Source organism: Temnothorax nylanderi, unplaced genomic scaffold (genome assembly GCF_030848795.1).
Source record: "Temnothorax nylanderi isolate EJ_2023f unplaced genomic scaffold, tnyl_v1.0 TNYL_tig0424_pilon, whole genome shotgun sequence".
In the NCBI taxonomy this organism is placed as follows: Eukaryota; Metazoa; Arthropoda; class Insecta; order Hymenoptera; family Formicidae; genus Temnothorax; species Temnothorax nylanderi.
Window position 1 is genome coordinate 40,180 of NW_027249486.1, and position 17,799 is coordinate 57,978.

At 39.7% G+C, this 17,799-nt stretch overlaps 1 protein-coding gene across 2 annotated transcripts in view; it reads left to right on the top strand.

Annotated features, from left to right (window-relative positions):
- The first annotated feature begins 3,659 nt into the window (after positions 1 to 3,659).
- LOC139782555 (lachesin) overlaps positions 3,660 to 17,799 on the top strand; it is an 86,457-nt gene continuing 72,317 nt past the window's right edge. Inside the window, exon 1 of one of the 2 annotated variants that reach the window (XM_071721573.1) lies at positions 3,660 to 4,326. In XM_071721573.1, coding sequence (XP_071577674.1) covers positions 4,275 to 4,326 — 52 coding nt within the window. In that variant the 5' untranslated portion in view covers positions 3,660 to 4,274. The remainder of the gene's footprint in view (positions 4,327 to 17,799) is intronic. The other variant, XM_071721572.1, reaches the window with a different exon arrangement.

Here is a 17,799-nt window from a genome sequence, read left to right on the forward strand (position 1 = left end):
TTGTTGACACACGTAAAACGTCGAATTGGATTATCGAGACCCTCGTCGAATTGAGGTAACGAGAAACCAGAACATAATTAACTAATGGTATTCATACTAATGTATCTAATAATAACCACTGTTACAATTACTAACGCGTACAGGTTATTTGCGTCAGCGCGTATCTCGATCTGACCTTTTCGAGGTTTCCATGACGCCACTCCATGACGTAACCCCTCAATTGTGTCGTTCGTTAGAATGGAGTTCCGAGCTCTTATTCCCGAACTTTTTGTCGGATACTTTTCACAGATGAAAGAAAACGTTCCCGAGCGCGTCGGCAACGGTACGAGGAGAGGACGTCTCGTCGATTCGGCGCAAAGTCGTTTCTTCCTGACGAACTCGTAAAAGCGAGACCGAGGGTCGTAAACCCACCCCAGGGAAGGTCGAACGGAGTTGCTGAATATTCACGAATTCGCCGACCTACACGCCATACACGCCGGGGATGGCCCACGTGTGCGCGCGTGTCTTACATATTCCGTATCCACATAGGTGGGCCTCTCTCGACGCTTCTGTTGCGAGCGGAGTTGAACTTTGCAAAGCGTCAGAGCTCTCGGGGATATCGAATCCAAGAGAAATAGCTAGTTTCGAATTTAATCGTTTCCTCATTCATATATTAGCTTAGTTTCGCACTTAAGGAGTGTCTTAGCCGACTACTAATTGTGCTACGGAGTTCGATTAATGGCCTGCCCCACTCGTTCGTTAAGAAGGAATAACGTTTCTGAATAAGATATGTATAGCGACGATATTGATGCGCGAAGGATGAAAATAAGCATCGAAAAGTAATTATTATTCGAGGAGATATATCTATAGATTTATGTTTGGAAACTGGAAGACTGCTTTATTTTTAGAGATATTGCAAATCAATATTCTGAAATTCAATCATTTTTGTGTAATTTGTTTAACAGTAAACCTACGATGAAAAATAAATAATTGAAACAGAATATTTTTAATTTGAAAATCGAGAAACGTATAATATATCATATTTTAAAAACCGCTGTTACATTCACGATCAAAGAAAGGATTTATTGAAGAGATGAAAAGATTCTACCGAAAACTCTGGGATTTAAGAGAAAATTTACAAGTCTCACTTTAACATTCTCTGGTAAAATAAAAATAGCAAGAAATTATGGATTTTTTTCCCCTTAAAAACGTGGATGAGGAAATTATGCAACATGTAGTAAAATTTAGATAATTAGAATTTCACAAAAGCGCGATCTGCATATATCAGCTCGCTCGTCATTCACGCGCGCATCAAGATGGCACGTCCGACATTTATTCAGGGAACTGTTTTTCATCCTCTCCCGGACTCAAGCCGGTACCTATCTCGCATCCATTATCACACTCCCGTCCGGGCCCGCCAATTAATCACGGAAAGGAAATAAGATTTACCAACAGTCGTAGCTGAAAAATAATTATCTCGGCCGCATTATCTCGCACGCCAGCTTTATCACAAACCGCCCTTTGCTTATCCTGTAATCTGCACGTAACATCCCTACATATGCGCCATTTATCGGCACGACATCCCTTTCCTTCAGACCCTTTTAAAACGTGTCCTATATATTTGCAGTAACAAAAGGATAAAATCGATAGAGTAAAAAATTATATTTCCTATGAAAGACAATGTTTAATTGTCGGTCTACCAACTCTTGATTTCTATTTTATTTCTCCATAAGAATTCTTTCGCGAGATGGAATATAAACCGTCGACGAAGAGCAAAAGCCACAAAATCGAAACGATATCGTACGTCTCTCCATCGACGATCCGCAGAAGTGGCAATGTATTATCGTTCTGTTTTGCCAGTTCTGAATAAGGTCAGGCGGGTTGCGGGTCAGGACCATCGAGAGATAACGCGCGTATATACATACGATATATGAATGCAGAATGCAGAATGCAAATTACCGTTAACCCCGTTGGTCACTTTTTGCGCGCGTTCGCTTTATGTGCAAGAGAGCCGAGCGATTCGTCGCGCACGCGGTCACTGGCTCTGCGTTTCGAGGCTGGGTATGGATTGGCTTCACGTCGCCGATAACGAACTGTAGTATCGCCAGCTCCGTGTTTCGCATTTTACCCTGCCTGTCGTCCTGTCTCGTCGCCGAGGCATGTCGTCGATGAGGCCACGTCCATTTCTCCGGTTCCTGTTTGCTTTAAACTTGCAAGCGTCGATAATCGAGTTGCGAGCTCGTTCATTGTTAACGTATTATTCTTCGCACGCTGATGAAACGGAAACAAACGGACGGCAATGGAGCGGCACTCGGATGTTATAGTTCGATTAATGCGCGGTGTTAAACGGGCGACGATCAATGAAAGCAAACGATTATGAAACGCGCAAAGAGGTGCAGCGAGATATTCACAGAAGTGCAATTGATAATTGTTAATAAAGGAAAGAAGAATGGTTCTATATAGAAACCGAAATACGAAATTTACGTACGTTTTCGTAATCGTACAATATTTCGCGGAATTTTCGCAACTTGTATAGATTTTTGGCAACAATGGTTTGTTAACATTAAATAATTAAAGCAAAATTATTGTATAAAACGGTATTTCGCTAGCAGCAAAGATCGTAAAATTATATTTTAGTTATTAAACTTTCATAGATATCCACTGGAAATGACATTGCTCGTGGCATTTGTATATTTAATTGCGATCTTAATCATCAAGTTATTAATATATGATTATGGATCGATCGGCACAATAGTCTGAGCTCTGATTATTTCATAGCGATCGAAGGACGGATTTTCGGGCGGAACTGAATAACATTACTGGCGGTTTATCGCTGCTTAACGGTCGTGTGCATAATGAGCGGAAGTGAATCGTGAATCGCGATGTAATATACGATGGGTATTACCCGCGACGTATGGCACGTGGGTTTTATAAAATCGGTCACTTCACGAGGACTGTAACGTCGGTATATCGTCCATGGTACGCGTAAGTCATAAAATAATGGACGACGGACACGCGTGATTAATTTCTCCCACGGCGACAGAAATCGTCTAAAGCGGAAATGCATTTAGGAGCAATTTATCGCTGAATATATACGTGACACGTACTTACATAAACGTGACAAACGCGCTATTTGCATTCCACCCGCTTTCGTTCCCGTAAATTCTACCGGCGCCCGTGATAATTTATAAATCCGCGGAAATAACTTATTTTAACTGACGGCGCGCTCGTCAAAATTGTAACAGCGATGTAATTAAATTTATCGCGACGTTTATTACTTTGTAAATGCTGGAACGTAAATAGTACCGTAATAATATAGTTTCTGAAAATGCTGAAAAGTATTATCCGAACCTTATTTAAGGTAACACGCGTATTATTATGCTTCTTAAAAGACATATCTATTATATTTTTAAAACAGGCATTTAATAATATTCCAATTAAACGTTCTAAATAGACAATCTCAATTTACGGGGATGTGAATTTTTCTCCTTTCATCTTTAATTATTAAGCAAGCTAAAATCATTGACTTAATTATATTAGCTTAATTCACTTGCGATGATAAATTATTCAAGATCTCCATTCATAGTTGAAGGATTTAGGATACCATTAACCCACATATGTCGCACACAAATTCGATCAATCAAAATATGTAATTCAATATTCTTCTTAACAATCTCTGTACATACGCGTTAACCCTGAATCTCTGAAGTAAACAAAAGATTTGATTACTTACACCGTTACCAAATAAATACAATTATCCATTTGCGATGTCTGGCAGGAAGAAATACAGATCGCAATTGCATTAATAATCGCGCGACGACCGTAAACACGTGGCATCTAAGATGTCAAGGTAGTTTCTTATTCATAGGGCGAGCAGTAAAATTAACGCTGCTCCGCTTTTAACAAAGTTGGCCGAGATATACGATCGATGAACGTCACCAAGCGAAACGATACGCTCGATCGGAGAACGCGAGCGCGACGCTGCCGTTCGATCTCGAGGTGCAAAGCTGCAACACGCCGAGTGAACCCGAAAGTTCGCTCGCTGGAAACGGACGATAAAGCGGCGTGGCGCGGCCGTTCCGTTACGAGCGGCAGCGACAGGCTACCCGATAATGCCGCCCGATCAAGTAAATGATCGAACGAACGCGATTGTTTCAGGCATGCTATGCGTCAGAGCACCGGAAACGGAGGTACCTGCAGAAGATGACGGGGTTAAGTAGATAAAGGGAGCAGGCCTGGCCGCCATCGACGACGGACGATTCCCTCGGCTCCTCTCTTTCTCACCGCAGCGCACAATGCTCTGCCATCGCGCTCTTGTTGTTCTCTTCGCTGTCAACGTGCCAATCGGTGAGTGACTTCAACTCTATACTACCCTCCTCCCCCCTCCCCAAGAAGCATTCTTTCGATGGAACTTTCGAAAAAAAAAAAAAAAAACTAACACAAGCGATATCTAGAATTTCTCCTGAAAATGTATGACACGTGCCATTCGCGTTTGCAAATTTACACTGCTATTATGCATATAAAGTATAAAACTCGTACGAATGTTTAACATGCGCGATGGATATTTTATAGTAGACATTACGTGAAAGATTTTATCTTTTAGATTTCAAGTTGTACTTTAAATAAGATTTTCAAAGAATTTGAAAAAGTATAATGGGCGAAACGTATCTATTCTCTTCACACTTTAAATTATTTATTCCGCAGGGAAATAATAGAAATAGCTTTTAACGAGAAACACCGTTCTATTTACCGAACGCATTTATTATCGAGCATTCGATGCACCTAACAATAAGTAAATTGAGGCACGTGCATGATTTGAACAGCAAGTTTCTGTCACATATATCATTCCCGGTCCATTACATCGGGTACGCTTATTGCGATTGACGCGGGAGTCGATACATTGCGAAAGGTGTCCAATACGAAATCTGTTGTGCCCGACAACGAGCAATAACGCAGATGCAACGGGGGCACGATGCCAACGGTGGTTCTGTATACCGCGGTCCGCAAAATAAATAAAGTGTAGTTTGAGTATGCCACTTCGCTGCGGAAGCGCGACGCCATCCACCGTCGAGCTGTCAGATTCTTGCCCGAATGTTTATCCGATAGCAGTAAATAGAGAGGAAGCGATTGTGTTTTTTGCAAATATTTCATCCTACGCCGCGTTACGATTTATTGCACACGGAGCTCTAGTCTGGTTCAGTACACGACGGCTAAATATATATTATCAAGCATTTATCAAACTTCTTGGTGACTTTTTCTTTTTTGTATAGGCAAATAAGAGTGGATAATTGATAGAAATAATTCAATATCATTTTTTGTGTATAAAAAGAAACAAGTTTTTTAGAGAAGAAATTTTATGATATTTTACTTCCGTATTAAAAATGAATTATTAATCTCTCTCAAGTTAATTTAAATATCGTTTCTTAGGTACGTTTCCAACAACTATTTAAAATTAATATTTTATAATTATCAGTTTATATGCCCATATTTTTATTGTAATTTACTCTGTACCTAATTATTTGATTCCGAATGTAGATATATTCTACCTATAAACCTACTACCTATTCTCTTTAAGAATCGTGATAAAAGCTTAATAGCTTGTGCACCACCGAGTAATTGCTCTTTCCTTTTTTCGTGATTGATGTACCGATTAACTGCTCGGACAATCGACTCGATGCAATAAATTCGATTTAACCTCAGTCGTACTTGATCTTGATATAATTCCGCCAATAGGTACCTTATATACTAGACTGCACATCGATTATCCAACTATCGAGTCGTTTAAAAGATAATTTAAAATAGATGCATAAATTATAATTATACAAATATATATATACATATATAGTACTTTATTCGATTCGGCCTTCCAGCCTAAAATCCGGGACTTGGTTTACACTTCGTTACTTAACACTCACTCCCCTCCATCCATACCTTTTTCCTTTCTTCTATTTTCTCTCATTTTTCCTAATTCTTTCATACATTTTACATTCTCTAACTTTCCTTCCTCTCCTAAAAAATCCCTCACTCTAATCCTACTCTCTCTATCTACATGTGTCATTATATGTTCAATCGTTCCTTCTTCTTCTTCACAAATCTGGCATTTTCTTCGTTCCTCCGCCGCCCAGAATCTGTTTCTTTCCTCTTCGTTTCCGCACCTCCATCTCGCAATCAACTTTTGGCTCCCTTTGTGCCCTTTTTCTCTCAAATATTTTGGCCCCTCCTGCGCCATTATGTCCTTATATCTGCCGTTGTATCTCGTGCTTCCTATCTTACTATCCATCTATTGCCCCAGTCTCTCTCTCTCTCTCTCTCTCTCTCTCTGTCCTATTATTTGACCAATATCCGCCTCACTATCCCTCAGTACTTTTATTCCTTCCGAACTAAATCCATTTTGCCTATAAAACATCTCTCTCTCCTCCCCCACCATGCCCATTTGTCCCTCCTTCTCTTTTTCCTTCACGCATTCTATTACCAATTTTCTCTCCCCCACCCTCATAGCCTTTTCCTCAAATCTTACTGCTCTATTTCCCGCAATTGTACTAAGCTTTACTCTCCCTGTTTCCTTATAAACTATATAGTCCGGCGTACAGGAGTCAAGGTTAAGGGTCCACTTTACATACTTTTTATGTATTCTTTCCAATTCTTCTCTTTCTCTCCATCCCCAAATCTCTGCCCCATACATTATAACTCCAAGCACTAAATATTATAATTATACAAATAAGTATATCATGTTCTTAAATGCCAAATTAAGATTAAGATTTATGTTTTTAATAAACATGCACACTAATTTATTTCATTCACCTAAAATTTACTCAATGTTTCTAATGTTCATTGGAAGCCCTACATATATAGTAAAATTAATGATATATAAAATTAATATTTAGATCATTTTTTTACCTAACTAAATAATGTAATTTACTTATTAAATAATGTAATTTCTCTGACAAAGTATTTTTCGATAAAACAAAAATATTTTTTTCACCTAATATATACCTATATATTATTAAATTATTAAATAACAAAAAGCCATTGCCGAATTTTATTTATTCATTCCTGATTCTAAATGCATCGCGTGAAATGACTGAAAACGATCCGTAAATCGCTCGAAAGAGCGTGTTCAAGCAAAACGTGCACGAGTACGAAATATTCAAGTCCGAGTTTATTCGCAATTAACATGAGTTAGTCATAAAATAATAAACGAACGCTCATCGCGAAGTCCAAACCGCACGATGACAACATCTGGCGCGGATACCGTGATACTAAATATACGTATATCATACAAACGCGCGCGCGGTATATCTCGAATGTTACCGGCACCCAAAGTGCGTCAGAAACGCCGCGGGCCTGGTCGCTGTCACTGATGTTTATTGGCACTGAGAGCATCCACCACACGTACTAAAATTAATGATAGCTTGTTTAGATTATAGTCCATGGATGTAGTTGGCCTCCGGCAATCTACCAATGTCTCTTAACTCTGGTAAACTTTCGAGGTATAAGAATATGCGGGAATCAATATAATTAAGTTAATAAAATTGTATAGTTTTAGTGTAAGGATAGTTCGAGCGTTACACATTAGAAAATTTGCTTGTTAAATTTTTGAAGTAATTTATAAGTAATGAAAAATTAGAGTAAGTAGTTCAAACGAAGATATATAGTCATACATTCTAGAGGTTTTGTGATCTTTTCTGAGCTACGATAAATTTAGGACAAATTTACATAGGACACTTTGTACGGCATTATTACCTAATATCGATATCATCGTTATTACTGTCGGCGTTAAGCATTAACGATTTGCGTGCAACAACTTTCGATACATAAGGAAAAAGTTGAGAAGATAGACTCGCGTCTGTGCGGAGATAGGGTCGCATAATTTGCGATCGACGGGATACACGTCCCCTATAATCCGTCCTGTGCAACGCCGACGACGTCCGATGCAGATGCAACGGAGGATCGGTGCCAAATACGTTATACGGGCCACGGGAAATGGGCACGTAGATCCCAGATATGGCGCGTCCTCCAGTACTGCGGCATGGGTCGTCCCGGTCTGGTCAACTTCTGGCCCTGATGTTTATTCGGCGCGAGTGGAAGCGCCGACTGCGCTTGTCGTTCGAATTAATTTACCGCTTGCGGGCCTCCGGTCTCTTCACACAGATATAGATAGATAGATAGATAAATAGATAGACAGAGAGAAGAGAAGAGAGGAATGAGGGACAGGTAGAATCTTGACGACGTCGTTCGACCTCATTTCGTTAGAAAGAAGTGAAAAATGTATGTACAACTCCGTAGTATTTTAACTAGATAAACTAGAATTTTTAAATTAATTTTTAGACGCGCGACACGATAGATTTATAATTTATATCCTCAAAAATTAGCACGATAGAACACTCGTATAGCTAAACAGCTCTGTTTAAGTAATTTTCGCGTAAATAATTTCATCTGGTTTCAATACAAATACATAAATTAGCATATATTTTTTTAAAGCAGATCCTATTAGTATCTATGTATTGTGTATATTTAAGCTCACTCCACGCAGATATCTTTTTTTCTTTGGATAGACGTTGAAAAATTGTAGCACATTGTCCAAAATTACTATCAAATTGGCCGTGCAATGTCGTAAGACAATATCTTTTGTCAACTGCAAGGAACACCATCTCACGTCCACGCTATAAAGAAACCGGAGTGCCTTATCCACCGGCAGTGGTAAGACGCTACAAGTCGAGCGTTTCCAGATGCATCATGAAAAATGCACCACCCAAACGTGTCCGGGGCCGGCGCGGGATTGGCGGGGTGAACTCCGATGGAGATTTGACTCGATGAGTCGAGTGAACGGCTACTGCTATAGCCGAGAGAGTGAAAGGAAGAAAGAGGGAGAAAAAAAACGAACGAACGGGGGAGGTTTTGTCCGTCGGTGACCGGATAAGATTGTTTGTCTATACTGCGGATCACCGGGCAAGATTCGCCGATTGTTCCACCGCCGGCTTCGCTTTTCCACCCCCCTGGCGTTCCTTATCGGGCAAACAACGACCTTTCCGGCCAAATTGGTCGGTCCGAGTAAAATGTGATTAATCGCTCGCCTCCTTTCGCGGGAATGTATCTGCCTTGCCAACCCTCCAGTGGTTATATAGCGATAAACGGATAACTGCGGTGCGGAACCCAATTGAGTCTCGGCCCGCTATAGGATAGATCGCCGCGCGCATCGCTTTCGATCTCGGAGGAGAAAAAAAAAGATAGGTAATGCGAAAGACGGAAACAGAAGAAGACAGCGCGGGAAAAGGTTACGTTAGGTGTTAGTTCGTTAAACCGATTTCGTTCTATCACTTTTTTCGCTTCCTTATTGTAAAAGTTTGATCTTTAAAAACTTGCTTGCATCTCTTAACAATAAGTTAACCACGTAGAACTCATAATTTTTAACAAATTATTAATTTGTTGACTTTTTCACGAGTCTAATGACATATTCATAATTTTTAGAATCAACTTGTTGACTAACGATTCAGAATAATTTTTATTTTTGTTTGGTACTAAAATATCTTCCTTCCTAAGCTTTCTATTTTTCTCCTGTTCTATTATTCTTGTAAATTCTCCTTACTAAATTTTTAATAAAATGGTTCAATTGCTGTAACACAAACATGGATTTTTTTTTGAGAAAAAATATCTCGTTAAATTTTTAAATAATATTTTATACAATAGAGAGTTATATAGAGTTAAAAAATCATAGACTGTATTTGAATTATATTTTCATTACAGCCGATCTAAAAATTTTCTGTGCTTTTAGAACAATTGTGGTTTCTAATTTTTTATTGCCATTAAGGAGGAAATGTAATAGCAAGGTTTAACGCATTTAATCCTTTCTAAACGACGAAAGCCTTTGAAAAACTACGGCTGCGTATTTCAAAGAACGGAAAAGTACCACTTCCTTTAATTACTCTGCTTGTGTGAGGTTCTAGGAAGAGAAATCTACCTGAAAATCATTATGCAGCTTCAAAGCTACTTCGCATTACAAAACGGCTTTTAATTGCGAGGTGAATAAATTATTCGATTCAGCTCATCCATCCTTCTAGCACTAATTATATCTGTCACAACCTTTTTACGTAAAAATAATCCATTTCTCAAATCAAAATACCTAGATAATCATCTTGAAATTTGCTCAAAATCACGAATCGCAAGGTGTATAATGTATATTAATATTAAAATAAAAATCTCAATTCTCAATTCTTGTAGTAAAAACAACAAAACTGATAAAATTAATTTATAAATACATAACTTTTAGATTTGCAAAAAAAAAAGACATTTAGATGAGATGTATGTATATCGAAATACAAGCTTCTTTATTGAAGACTATCAACTCCTTATATATCTCGTATAAACGATTCCCTCATTTTTTAAATAACGTTATGTTTTTAACGAATCACTCCCACATCATTTATTCGTCAGAATTTACGGGATTTTCTTAATTCGAACGCAAAAACTGGTTACTTCCGACAAATCTAGCGATTCTCGTCAGTAAAAATTCTACGGAATACTCTTTTCCTTCGTCTCTTAATTTCAAACATTAAATACATCAGCTTGAAAATTGAGTTACGAACTAAAATTCTGTTAAACTAGAATGTATTTGAAATTAACTGACTACTGTAGAAGGGAAGCTTCTAATTTTCAAAGTAATTTTTAAAAAAATTCGTAATTGAGCTGTTCCTGCGGGGAAGTTTCGCTGATAAAACGTCGTCTTTGAAAATGTAGGAAATCTTTTACGTGAAAAGTGCAACATGCAAAACACAATACGTAAACTAGCATTATTACATAAACGAGGATGGGGTGTTTGATTGCGTCTCGTATTTGGCTATGCTCCACTATCCACTACAAGTTTACTCGTATTGTGACAACGTAGTGCATACACTACGAGGATGTTGCACAAGTTCACACGAACGGTTGACCTCGTAGAAGTTTACCCCATACCTGGTAGCGGTATTCCATTAACTTCTGTCAACGCCAAGCACCACAAGCCCGTGTCCTGAATACGGCAATAAGTTAAAATCAAGCGTTTAGGCCCGCAACAAAACTTCGGTCTTTTCGAGCATTTTTAAATTGCAAGTCTGCACGACTAAAGATACATTTCTTATTATTGCAATTTTTATGACTACAAAATTAAAGAAAAGTTTGACTGTAACTTTTCAATTTTCTGCCATTAATTGTAAATAGTCTTAAAATGTATCGATTGTTAGGTGTACTGTACGCATATTACTATTTTAATATAACTTATTCTATGTAATAATAACCGATGTAATGAAAAGTATAGAAAATAATAAATTTTCAAAAAATTCTTTTTAGATTCAATATAGATTATAAAGTTCACGTAAATCAATGTAACATTCTCTTGATGCGTATGCTAATGTAGATTACATTTTTTTCAGCATTTTTGTTCATTCCAGTCAAATTACTAAAAAATCATAGATACGTATCAAATATATTGTGCTTTTTCCTGGGATGGAAAGGTGTTAAAGCGCTACGAACACACATCTGTATACGCGTGTATACCAGAATGTGAGCCCATGACAGGATATCGGGGCTTCGATTTGATCGTATTGCATTGCGAGAGCGTACAGCCGGGTCGCGTCACATCGCGTCGCGTCGCTAGTGGCAAGATTCGAAAGTAGATCGGGAAACGGCGGGGTAGGCGTGCGACAGACAGGTGAGGTAATACATACAATCTCCCTTGTTGTCTGGCATCGGGTTGCCGTCGATAGACGATCGGAAAAGACGGAGAGAACCGAGGAAGCCAGAGAGGGAGAGAGAAAGAGAGAGAGAAAGAGAGGGAGAAGACCACATTTAGGATAGCGAGAGAGAAAGAGAGGCGAAGAGGGAAAGGAGAGCAAACGGAGACCAAAGTGGGGAAAGACGATGGAAGATGGAACCTGGACAGAAGTCCTGAGGAGCTTTGAAAAGCGTGGCAGCCACCGGAAGTCTTATAAACAATCCCAGAAGTGCCGGCAGCCAAGACCGAACTATCCTCGATCTCGCGCAAAGAGGATCAATGAAGAACGGAATGCGTATAAACAACGAAGCGCTGTTACATACTTGTGTGCGTGCACATGCGTGTATGTGTGTGTGTGCGCATGTGTGTATGTGTATATGTGGGCGAGATGGTCGTGAATCCGCGTTCTTGTCCACACGAACACTCCGCATACAAACCGCGGAGACGCGGAGACTACAGGATTGCATCTCTCCTGCAACATTCCTCCCGACGAGTCCTCCGCGGTGAAATTTGAAAATCACGAAAAACTCGGGGTGTGTTATTGGCTTAGTTTTCGGGATAGTTAGATGGGTACGTGTGAAAGAGCCCCACGCTGATGAGAGTTATGCTCCACTACGCGCGTTTTGTTCCGCTTTCCCTTTACGGTTAGCCGCAAAAAACTTTAGAAGCTCTCGCAGCTGTCGTTCCGTTTGATTACGAACGCTCGTATTTAACGCGTCACGTTCCGATAAAATAATAATCGCATGTCAATGTCCACGCGACATAGGAATGAAAATTGATTAAACAGAATGAAATTTAACAGGGTAGAATCGAATAGAGGCAATTGATATGGAAAAAAAAAAAACAACAGGAAAAGAATAAATTACATAAAGTTTTTAAATTTCTAAACAACATCTGCTATTCGCGCAATATCGTCATGCTTCTTATTTCTCTCGTTCTAGAATAGACATCCCCCATTCTGATTTTCCAGCGAGTTTTCACGATCCACGACTCCACGAGCTATGCGAAACGTTCCATTCGTCCACATCGATCCGAGAGAGCCGTGAGCTGATATCGCGCGGCGCGCAGAAAATCGACGACAAAAGCGGCAACCTGTTCGCTCGACCTCGGTCATGGAAAATATACGCGGTCCGTGGCGAGGATATCCTGTTCGGAAGATCCTTTTCAGAATCGCGTCCGTCTGCCATTGCTATGTATGACGCACAGACAGCTCGTCGGCATACCCATCTTGCATTATGCATCCCGTCATAATGCAACCCTTCGGGGCAGGGGAGGGGAAAAGACGAGGGGTGAGAGGAGGGGAAGGGGGCGCGCGGAAGGGTGCGAATGCCAGATTCGCGAATTCCTTTTGCCTGTTTTGCAATATCCTTGCATGCACCGCACGACCAACCCGGGCGCGATATCGTACGCGCGGGGCGCGTATATATCTGCTTAACACATAATCCCGGCCCGTACCTATGTATTTGGCATTGCGTTCACGTACGATCGGAGAAACCGTTTCCACCTCGCTCGTTTTCTGATTATGAAATTATATCGCGCCCCTTGGGAGGATCGACGCCGCGCGATTAGGCAGAATCCCGGCGCGCTGCTACTTGGGGAAGTGTATTCTGCTGATCGCTTCTGCTCTCGGCGGATCGATTACACCGTTTGTTTGGAATAATTCCAACTATACAGAATGTTTTAAAAGTTGCTTTCTCTAAGTCTCGTGGACGGATTAAGTCGCGCTGAAAAGTTAACGATTGTTTCAATGATAAAGAATCAACTGGTGTTTTCGAAACTATTTTTACTCGTCAACAAGCATTAATAATTATCGTCCTCTAGATTTAGCGAAAGAAAATGTTACCACTTAAATAATGTGGAGGAATGATTGTTGCTTTCCACTAACCGAGTTTTCTCCATAAAATTTAAAATAACACGAAGCAGATTCTCTTATACGCGCCGTTAAATGCAGTTCTGCGAGTCACGTTATTCGTTTCCTTTTATCTCGGCTTAAACAAGAACGCAAACGATGGTCCGTACGGAGGCTTAAACGATTCTCCCACGCTGTATTTAGACGGATAAGGGATCTCTCATCGGAGGAAAATGAGTGCCTCTCTTGAGAAAGTGAAACACAGTTTCTTGCCGAACAAGAAAATAATAACGGAATAATAACGGAAGACCATCGCGCCTTTGATGAGAATTTTATCGCGTTACGAGCGAAGCACTTTCTCGCTCGACGCTCGCTCCGAGCTTTTTAACATCGCTTTTATTAAAATTGACCAATCGCTTTTTTCTTAATTTACTCGCTATACTGCGGTTAGGTAAAGAGTTTTTACGTAATTAAGAAGTTTTCTCTTTGGAAAAGCTATTTAACGACAAAAACACAGCATTGAGAAAGAATCATATTAATCACGGTTTGAATTTTGAATCTTTAATGAAATTTCATCTGTTGTTTATTGACTTAATTTGCGTTTATACCGCGATAACTTTATTAAGATTTCAGTAGATATCCGAAAGAGTTTCTAATGTAGAGCAATTATATGTATCTCTTCATTTGCTCATCGTAAGAGTTTACACGCGCAGATATAGACCCGCTAACGTGCCGAAACTTAAGACGTTCAAGAAACTTTCGACGTAACGGAGAACTTCAATCACTCATTATTATGTGGGAATAATACCAACAAAAGAGGACACGTTCATCAACGGACTTCAAGAAGTTATAATGTTTGCCGTTGTGCAGGAATTTGCAAAGCCAAGATAGACAGTGGCCAGGATAAAAATTTTGTAATTATGATATACACTCTCGGTGTGAAACAATTGTAAAATATAAAAGCCTCCCACGCGAATTTTTTTGCAACGAGAGACGATCTGTGCACAGATGCTGTTATAAAATAAAACTGCAATGAACTACATTGATTCCAATTGCAATCTATTGCTATCTACTTGCGGTCTCGCAATCTGATCTAAAAAAAAAATTTTGTCTCGTTGTTTGAAATATTTTATTGATTTGCACTCCGTTGCGTACTTTTTCTGTTAAAAAAACGGATTCGTCATCGCACGGCGAGTCGACTGTATTTTTCCCGGGCGCGATCAGCAATCGCCGAAGCCAGCCGAAGCGAAGCCGCGTAAAACGGCGGATACGCAAATATTGCGTTACACGGAAAAATACCCCGTGGAGATGTGCTAAAGCCGAAATAGGGGGGGGAAAAAAAAAGATATTTTTCGCGACAGCCACGCGATCCCACGGCATCTCGCTTTAAACCGATACGAGCCCGCGCTCGTGAAAAGCCCGAACGGAATCAATGAGACCGCGTTGTGTGGAAACGTTATGCGGAATTCTCAAAACGGAAGTTCGATTCCCCGCAACAAGGAAAACAGCCGACCGCAAAACATTGAAATTTCAACTGCTCGCGTTCGTAGACGTGCTTTTTCAGCGATTAGGAATAAAACCGCGATCCTGCAAAAATTTTGCGAAAAAAATAGATGGGCGATGTGTGCCTACTTGATAACGTCCATGTTGTACATGTAACTTCAACTATTATACACATAAATTCTCTCCACGCACGCGTGTACGCGTCAAAGTCGGTAAAACTTTGAGCGCAGCGAGAAGGAAATTATTTCTCAACGTTGTAAAGCATCTTTGAGAACTTTATCAACAGCGTTATCGTGATTTATGCAATAATATTCAAACATGTCGACATGTACAGATCTACTCTCCCTGAATTTAACAAGATATAAACGTGATGTTGTCTTTCGGGAATAACGACAAAGAGGGAAAGGGGAAAATGCATGCACGACCGAGGGATCTCTCGGAACGCGGGCGAGCTCGCGTGGAATAACTGAAAGAGCGATTCCGTGGCAGAGGGATGTAACGTATGTAACACAATATGCGCGGTGTCGTCTGTGCCGGGCCATTTGTTCGGACGCGAGCCTCGGCGCGAGCAAGCCCGCGCATTCGACGCGACTCGCGCTATCAAAAGAGCGGACGAGCTCTGCGCCGGCGTTGATAACGGCTCGCCGCCGTTCATATTTTACGCCGCGCTCATCAATAATTCATGCCGTGAATAATGCGCCGCTGTTTCGCGTTACTTTATACCCCGGGTCTCCTTCCTATCCTCTCTCTTTCTCTCTCTCTCTTCCTTCCTTCCTTCCTTCCCCTACCCCTCGTCCAGCGGGGGTGCGAGAGTGTCCCGAATGTCTCGGGGGCGAGAGGTCGGGGTGCGCGCTGTATCCGTTCGGGACACTCTTATCTCCAGGTTTATCCACCGAAACGGCGACACGCTTCGGTCCGCTCGCTCGCGAGAAGCTAACTCTCTGTGGCCAGCTCTTACTCGACTCTTTCTCGAGGAAGGTTTCCTCGAGATAGTTGAGGAAGAGAGCGACGAGGAAGAACATTTTTAGATTCTAGCTAATAAATTTCATGCGTTTGCTCTTTTAACCCTCATTTTTCTAAGACAGGATTGTATTAATAATCAATATATCGAGCAAGTAAGATAAATCATTTTAAGAAAAGACGAAATTTTTTAGTGAAGAACATGTGTGTAATTTTGAAATAATATTCCAGCAATACTTATATATATATATACAATTAATGTTATCTTAATTTTAACATTTTCAAGGTGGCAGTGACATACGGATCATATGAAATCATTCGGTTTCACGATATTTGAAGAGTTAGTTTTATGAAATGTGTGTGAGCGATTAATTAAGGAGTTACATATTTTACTCTTCTAATATGACAATTTCTTGTATTTAATAATTTGTTGTTTTAACTGTTTTTGTTGTTAATCTGTACATGTCATTTTTCTGATGATGTACAGATTTTTAATAAAACACGATAGTATAGAAATTTAAATTTCTTTCCGTTAAGCATTTACTTGCTTTTGCATATGTATCCACTTTTCGTACTTTCATACGGTCGAAACAGAACATTTCAAAAAATACATTGCATGTGCCATTGTTATTACTGCTCAGGTATTTCCCTGTCCCAGAGAAAAACGCAGCTCCCTTGCAAAGACAATACTCTCCTCTCCTCCTCTCTTTCTCTCTCCTCCTCTCCTCCTCTCTCTCCTCTCCTCCTCTCCTCATTCCGGCACATTCCACCCTCCCGTTCTCTCACAACAGCCGTGCACGCATGCGGTTTGCTTTAACCTTTGCAATAACGCTCACTTGGTCACGTCATCGTTCGTACTGTGAAAAATGGCAGCATCGTATTTCTATCTTAACTGCATTCTTCCGTTTTTCGGGACGATCACGTTTCTCGCGACATTTCTGTCTTTTGGTTCACTTTGTAAAATGGAGACACATAGCTTCTGCATTCTTGTTTCTTACGACCAACGGCAAGTATTTAAGTAGTTTAACACTTCGATAACATCGACTTTGTGTATCGATAATCTAATAATCTTTAAGACAATTTCAGGGAAATGTAATATATATCTAATATATATATCTATTAATATATGTAAATAAAATAATTATAAATAGTTTTGTTTAAATTTTTTTCAGAAATAATTTATATTCACATAAAATCTAAAGACTTTGCTATAGCAGGTATTGCTGTATATCATTTATTGCAATAAATGCAATAAAAACAATCATATTTATCGTAGAAATTATGGGGGGCAACTGCAATCTATAAACTAAATTCGGGATTCAAAGAATGTCTTTAAATACTTCGCATTTTTACGGATTCCTTGACCATTCCAAAACTGTTAGCAAAAATTTCATTGCACACTGTTTTCTCTCCATTTTTCAAGATTTGGCTTAAATATTTCTACAGCACCAATTCCAATTTTTCTTTCGCTTAAACTTAATAAAATACAAGATCTTTTTATACATGCTAATACAAGATCCTGCTAAAACGGTCTTAGTCTCATTCTAGATTCGTTATTGATCTTTTTTTCCAATAAAAATGTTAAATGCAATTTCAACTTTCGAAAAAAAAATCCGCTATATACAGGGAGAATTATCGATCAATATCAATAATGAGCCATTCGGCCCGTTTTTACACCTGACCTCTCCACAATTTTTTAAAACTGGAGAATATGTCTAGCATCGCAGGTTTTTAAAAGTAAATGTATCTCCTTTCCCATCGA